The sequence below is a fragment of the Pecten maximus genome, chromosome 10, assembly GCF_902652985.1.
Source record: "Pecten maximus chromosome 10, xPecMax1.1, whole genome shotgun sequence".
In the NCBI taxonomy this organism is placed as follows: Eukaryota; Metazoa; Mollusca; class Bivalvia; order Pectinida; family Pectinidae; genus Pecten; species Pecten maximus.
Window position 1 is genome coordinate 37,752,875 of NC_047024.1, and position 7,348 is coordinate 37,760,222.

The 7,348-nt window shown below is 37.6% G+C and overlaps 1 protein-coding gene across 1 annotated transcript; it reads right to left on the reverse strand.

Moving 5' to 3' along the window:
• Positions 1-3,499: 3,499 nt before the first annotated feature.
• On the reverse strand, positions 3,500-6,061 carry LOC117336676. The gene is made up of 2 exons (XM_033897285.1): positions 4,946-6,061; positions 3,500-4,861 (listed from the first exon to the last, which is right to left on the reverse strand). The coding sequence occupies exons 1-2, from the start codon at positions 6,047-6,049 to the stop codon at positions 3,500-3,502; spliced, it is 2,466 nt and encodes an 821-aa protein (XP_033753176.1). The 5' UTR covers positions 6,050-6,061.
• Positions 6,062-7,348: the final 1,287 nt, after the last annotated feature.

Consider the following 7,348-nt stretch of genomic DNA (forward strand, 5'->3'; position numbering starts at 1 on the left):
GAATTATTTTATTGACAAACAATTTTGGATTCCTGACATTAATTTTAGTAATGCCTGTCGCTAAGGACACTTCTAATGTATCACTTCCAAACAGTATTTATATTTTGAAAAATATATAAAATTGTCCTTTGATTTCAACTCATTTTTAATGATGATTTAACCAATTGCAATATCTGTTTATAAGAATTGAAACTCTTACATTTACACTATTTAAATAATTTTTTTAAACTAAATAACCAGTCAAAACACACAGGCGTTATATATTTTGCCAATTAATATAACAAATATTAATTCATACCAGTCAACACATTGTTTACTTTCATAAACACTCTGGACTTGTATCTCTTTCCATCACAACAAATCAAAATTTAAACATGTAAATTATGTAACTGCTGTTTCCATTGATATGGTTTTTGAAACATTGTGATGATGGACATGCTATGTAGTGCGACTACCCAGTGGACACAAAACGTTCGGAGAACGTCCGGAAAACGTCCTATTCAGGTCACAACGTCCGGGACTTTCCTACAACGTTGTGAGAACGTTTCATGTCAAACGTTAGTACAACGTTAGCTTTTGACGTTGTAACAACGTTGTCACAAGGTTTTAATGCAAACTTTGTATATTTGTTGTTAATTTTAAACGGGTTGCAAGTTTACACAAATGCCAAAGACACACCGAACGAAAACATAAAATTTCATGATAAATTTAATTATCTAATTGGCTCGAAATTTTATATATCAATAATGAATCTGTTTAGATTAGTTTAAAAGCAACCTACGTCGCCTATAATGTGCCCTAATAACATATATCGATCATTGATCCTTTCCTGGTCCTATTTTGCTGTTAGACCTCCTTTTATACCAATAAATGTGATCAAACTCGAACTTACGAGGTTACGATAACAAATCGGTGTTACCTCCCTTTATGTTGCAATATATATCCGCCAGGGGGCAATACAAACATTCACATTCATTTCAAAAACATTTTTTAAACGACTTTATTTCAGTTTAAACTGCATGAAAATATCATGTTTTGGTTGAAACTGTTGCGATTTTTTTCGGGAAAAGAAATAGATAGAGAGAAGAAAAAAGGGTATTAATATTTGCGCGGTAATTTTAACTTCCGGTTCTTTGTTCTGCAAACACACGTGGGCCCAACACACACACATTTCAATCGGTCTGTTGACTTGCTGTACTGGATTATGTATTTGCTATCAAATAACGTATGGAATCAGCTTTCTTCCCGAATACAGATAAGTTATTCAAGGTAAGTTCTGTATGATTCGTATTTTCTTTTATACTGCGTTTGATTTTGACTTGTGTTTATTTACAAACCGATCGCGGGCATGTTATGATTTATCTTCACGTACGTACTTACAACGGATGTACGTGTTTGGTATCACCGGGCATAAGTTTGGTTTCACGCATATTTGTTAACCGAACACGTACGTTATGATATATTGCCGAAAAGTTTACGGTATATCAATAATTATTGTTTTGGTTGTTTTTCTATTTACAGATTAAATGGAGATAACTGCATGCACCGAGGTAATCCGAGACATCAGATAGGAGTGATGGGAGGAGTGCAACCACATGGACACATGGAAATAAAGACATTAAAATACTGTATAAAACAACTTTGAGTTTTTGTTGTACATAATAGGTAGCAATAGTAGAAAATAAAATAATACGACGTTGTGACAACGTCTATACAACGTAAATAAAACGTTGCCACATCTTAACACAGTAACGTTGTGGGAACGTTGTTTGAAAACGTTCCCCAAACTTTCATTTGCAACCTTACTATAACCTAAATGCAACGTTGCATCCTGACGTAACTGCAACGTTCTCCAGACGTTGTGTGCCCACTGGGTATGATGTCAAACATCACATCCATAATATACAATATAACATATTTCAATTTCACCTTTTGCATTTCTTATTAAAAGTATCAGAGTTAAATAACCTAGTGTTAAAATGTTTTTTTTTTTTTTAAATAATAAAAAAAAAAAATCACTGAAGATAAAAGGTAAAACTTGGTCACACTGTAACGGACATGATGCAGGACTGTCAAATTCACATCCGTTATCTTCATTAATAATTTGCGATTTTTTGGAAAAAAATATGCGTTATAACAAGAATTTATCAAGGCAATATCAATATGCATGGTGTTGAGCTGGTATTGCCATCACGTCAAATAATCATGATGCATACTGAACTAAGTAATCGTTATATTTTGGTAACGTACGTGACTTTGGACACACTGAAAGGTTGTAAATCGCGTCAAAATACTTCCGTTACTCCCTTTTCGGAAATACATTTTATCAGAACTTTATCAAGAGAATATTGAAAATGACTTTACTTTAAAACAATTTTGTTACATTAAAACATTCAAGCATTGTTATTATACAAGCGAAAGCCATTTAAGAAAACGCCCGTGAGTTTGGACACAAAAAGTTCATTGTCAAGCATCACATCCGTTTGTATAGTCAACTTGATATATGTGCTGCCTTTACAGCGCTACTGCTATGTATGACAATGTCGATATTCATCGGTATTTCTTATCTTTAAAAACACCTATTTGATAAACTAATAATGAGTTGATGCATTATATAACCAAGATTTCATAATTTTAGTAACGGGTCGTGACGACATAAAACGGACGTGATTCCTAAAAAAGGATTGACGGAAAATTCTTACCGGTTTCCTGCTGCATCCATGTTTCTGCTATACGCACATTACGATGACGTCATTGATTATTGGACACGCTAGAGTTACACAAACCACACATAGCATCACATTTTACGAAATGCTGTGTTTTGGTGCATCAGAAAGATACCGGTAACGCCCGTGATTTGTTGACGGAACTGGCTGACATGTTAGGAAAACTTATATATCTTACACACCATAGTATTTATAAAAGAAACAGAAACATAACTAATAAATTTGATACTCAATAAACATTTATTAATAGGAAACACAAAACTGTATCGTAAAAAAACGAAATAAGATAAAAAGCAAAGGCGGTGGTTATCGACACCTTAGTGAAATATTTCCCCTGTCTCTACTTCTTACGAGTTACGTTTTAAATGTCGGCATTTTTCAGAAACTCGGTGTCACAAGCCATCAGTTTACCGGAAATAAACTAATCGAATGTGCCTACGGAAAGGTGCGTTCGATTGGTGAAATGTTTTCGATCTTCTACAGTTATCGACACATGGCGTAAGTTATCGACACCCCATCGATTTTTAAAAAAAATAACAGAACAAATAACCTACGAATCAACATAATTGTTTGAAATATCATTAAAACATCGATTTGGTAAGTAGTAAATGGGCCAAATAAGGATTGACACCAAAAAGCGAGAATTTCTAAGAACACTTTTTTTCTGCATTTTCCCACGGGGCACAGGTACTTGTGCCACATTTTTATGTAACGCATACACAGATATGTATACATGTAGTTCTTATATAGCATAAAGTAAAAGAACTTGCCGATTATTTGCTAGGTGAATTGGTCAATGTACAAAAATTGCATGCAAATGTGTACTTGGATATTTTCGCTTTTCTCAGTGACATTAGTTCTTTGTCATTTGTACAATTAAGGTGGAACCATCTGCTGCAAAGGTCACACCCAACCCATGGATTGGATGGACCTTCACTTTCAGATGTTCCGCAGTTTGCACATGCTGCATCATCTGTGCTATCATCATCTGACTGATCCTCAAAGCTATCATCTGATTCACTGTCAATCATTTTTTTGTGAGGATTATTTTTTTTTATCTTTTGCTTTTTTTTATTCTCTCTTTCTTGCTTGTTTTTTTCCTGTTCTTCCTCTTTTTCTTTTCTTTTTCTCTCTCGCTCTTCCTTTCTTTTTACATTAAGTGCCTCTGCTTCCTGTTTTTGTTGCTCTCTGAACATTTTCAACGCCTCTTTCCCTGACAATGCCTTAGGTAATTTTGTTCTAATTGATACATTTCTTGTTTTTTTTTTATTTTTTGGCTCAGGTACACTCAAAAGTTTGAATGCAGGAGATACATAATTTGGGTCCCTTTTGGACACAGTTGGCCCTCCTAATGACACAAGACTCTCTGTTGCAGAAAAAGGAGGAACGTTTTCCTTGTCAGAATAATTTATGGGTACTAAAATAGGAGGAGATGGGGGATTTATTTCAGCCACAACTGTACTGGACTTGGGAGGAGGAACATTTAAATCGGCTGTCACAGGGACAGTCGAGTGGGCATGTACATCAGCAGTGACTATAACAGACTGAGGGACAGTAGGACGGGTGGGTACGTCAGCAGCGACTATAACAGGCTGAGGGACAGTAGGACGGGTGGGTACGTCAGCAGGACGGGTGTGTACATCAGCAGCGACTATAACAGGCTGAGGGACAGTAGGACGGGTGAGTACGTCAGCAGGACGGGTGTGTACATCAGCAGTGACTATAACAGACTGAGGGACAGTAGGACGGGTGGGTACGTCAGCAGGACGGGTGTGTACATCGGCAGTGACTATAACAGGCTGAGGGACAGTAGGACGGGTGGGTACGTTAGCAGGACGGGTGTGTACATCAGTGACTATAACAGGCTGAGGGACAGTAGGACGGGTGTGTACATCAGCAGTGACTATAACAGACTGAGGGACAGTAGGACGGGTGGGTACGTCAGCAGGACGGATGTGTACATCAGCAGCGACTATAACAGGCTGAGTGACAGTAGGACGGGTGGGTACGTCAGCAGCGACTATAACAGACTGAGGGACAGTAGGACTTGGACGGGTGTGTACGTCAGAATCTGTGGGCTGTGTTGCAGCACTTGCCAACTCTGTACAAGGATTACTAAGCTTAGATGGCCCAAGCTTTGTAATGTCAACACCTGATGCTGTCAATGGAAACAGGCCAGCTTTTTTAAATCCTTACACAGAGTTGGCAAGTGTGGCAACCTTATCCCAGACTGGCTTGAATATTTTGGGGAAGTCTTTCTTTATAAGAACCTCCCCAATGTGATTCATCTGCCAGGTTTTTACTCCTGCTGTCCAGGCTGATTTCATCGGCGAAAACAGGCCAATGTCACAAGCCTGGAGTATATGTGTTGCATTTGGCAAGAGGCAATACAGTATAACATCATTTGCAGCACAAAATTCTGAAGCTGTAAGGGTCATATGGGTTGAATGACCATCTACAAATAAAATAACAGGAAATTCAATTCCTTTTTCTTTGACAAACTTAACAAAATGTTCTAGAAAGGCAACAAAGAGATCAGAGTCCATCCACCCGCTGTCTGTCTGACCAAAGATTGCGTCGGGGAAATCGGCTATACCGACATTCCGCAATCTCTGGCCAGGAAAAACGATCAAAGGGGGAAGATAATCTCCCAATGAATTGAAACAGGCCATGACCGTTATCTGGGTTTTTGAATTGGACACTACATGATAAACATGTTTTGACCCTTTGGCTGCCATGACCTTGCCAGACTTAACACAAAGAGGAAATCCAGATTCGTCTGCATTGAAAATCCTCCTTGGGTTATTCAAAAGACTCTTATAATTTGGCACCTCTGCCTCAAGATATTTATTTAAATGAAAAAACCATCCATCAACCATTTCCTTTGTAATGAGGGCCCTCTCGTGCCCCAAGCTCTGCGGTGTTCTGGTAGACAGCTCCGGATTTCTAAGTCTGAATCTGGCGAACCAATCTTTCCCTGGCATGTTGTTATTGAACGGAGTCTTCCGACCATCTGTATCCAATACCTTTTTTACCTCGAGAAGGATTTCTTTCCTGGTTAGAGGATAGCCCACATCAGCCATATGCTGGATATATGTAACAAGAGTCTTCTCCTCTTGTTTTGTGAGGGTCGGGCGTGTTCCTGGGGAAACAGGCTCCTCTGGCACCCGACCACTCAACTTGTCCAACAGCGTTGACCTCGGGACACCAAAGATTTTAGATGCCGATTTCTTCGACATCCTTCCCTCTCGGACCGCCTCAATTGCCATTTTCATTTGGTCATCTTCATAGAGGCGTCGTCGCTTCTTGCTTACACTTGCCATCTTAGATCAAGAGCAGCATCGATCAGCCTATAAAGAAAAGGAAGCTGATATTGAAACAAGATCAAGCAGTGTGGTTTCTGATTGATACATTTATTTCAACCATCATTGAAGAACACACAAAAAAAAACAAAAATAAAAACCAACAAGGAAAACAAGAATAAGGGTTTTCGGTTTTGTTGCTTAACGTCCTGTTAACAGTCAGGGACGATTTAAGGACGTGCCAGGTTTTGAAGGTGGAAGAAAGCAGGAGAACACCGGAGAAAAACCACTGATCTGCGGTCAGTACCTGGCAACTACCCCACGTGGGATTCGAACTCGCAACCCAGAATTGGAGGGCTATAGTGATAAAGACGCCAGACGCCTTATTTAATCACTCAGCCTCTTAAAATGAGAATAAAAAAGAGAGAAAAAAGTTATATAGAATAAATTGTAGTCTATGACTATTATCAGAGATATAAATAGTATATTTATATCTCTGCTATTATAAATAGATAAATTTTGATATTAAACTTAGTGGACAATGGACATTTGTTAGTAACACTAACAGTGTATCAAAAGACGTATGACGTAGCCTGATAACCCGTCCAGTAACAACATTGATTTGGTCCTGATAATTCCCCTCTAATTAAATATATATACATGTATTATTTTAATATATAGCCTAAAATGTCTTTAATGAGTTTAAAAAATGTATTCACTGAAGTAATCACATTAACTAATCAGACAAAAGCATGTTGACAGTATCAAATATCAAATACATATTAAAACACTTTGTCTATTTATTACAGTAAATTATTATTATTATTTATACCTAAATTGCTAGCCATACATTTATGATACAAACTATAGACCTAATACCTAACCCAAATCTAAAAATTTGCATATTGGGTCAATATGTCAATTCAATATCCTTGTCATTCAGAATCATCTGTAACCTATTTAAGTCCTCATTGCAAGAAATTTATTTTATTTGGCATAAAGTAAAACCGAATTTTATCTGGGTGTCGATAACTGCAGAACAACCTTTTTTGTGTACAGTTATCGACACCCCCGATGACCTCATGAAGGTCACGAGGTGCCGTAAAATGACGACATCAGTTTAGCAGACGCTTCAATATTAAAGCGTTAGTTCATATAAATAAACAGCAATTGTCAGGTGATAATCCGCCAGAAGTGTTTATAAGATACCACTTACCTTATCTTTACTGATAAAACCCCCTGTTGTTGTTTCTCTGATGATTTCACTCAATGATAAAAATGATATTGGCTTCGCCGTAAGTACGATGGCTAGAAAGGAAG

What these genes read in the sequence shown, in the direction of transcription:
- LOC117336676 (XM_033897285.1), bottom strand. Translation starts at nt 6,049, where the DNA reads ATGGCAAGTGTAAGCAAGAAGCGACGACGCCTCTATGAAGATGACCAA. An exon ending in TCAAGCCAGTCTGGGATAAG is followed by an intron (nt 4,862 to 4,945) that starts GTTGCCACACTT and finishes GACATTACAAAG; the next exon opens with CTTGGGCCATCTAAGCTTAG.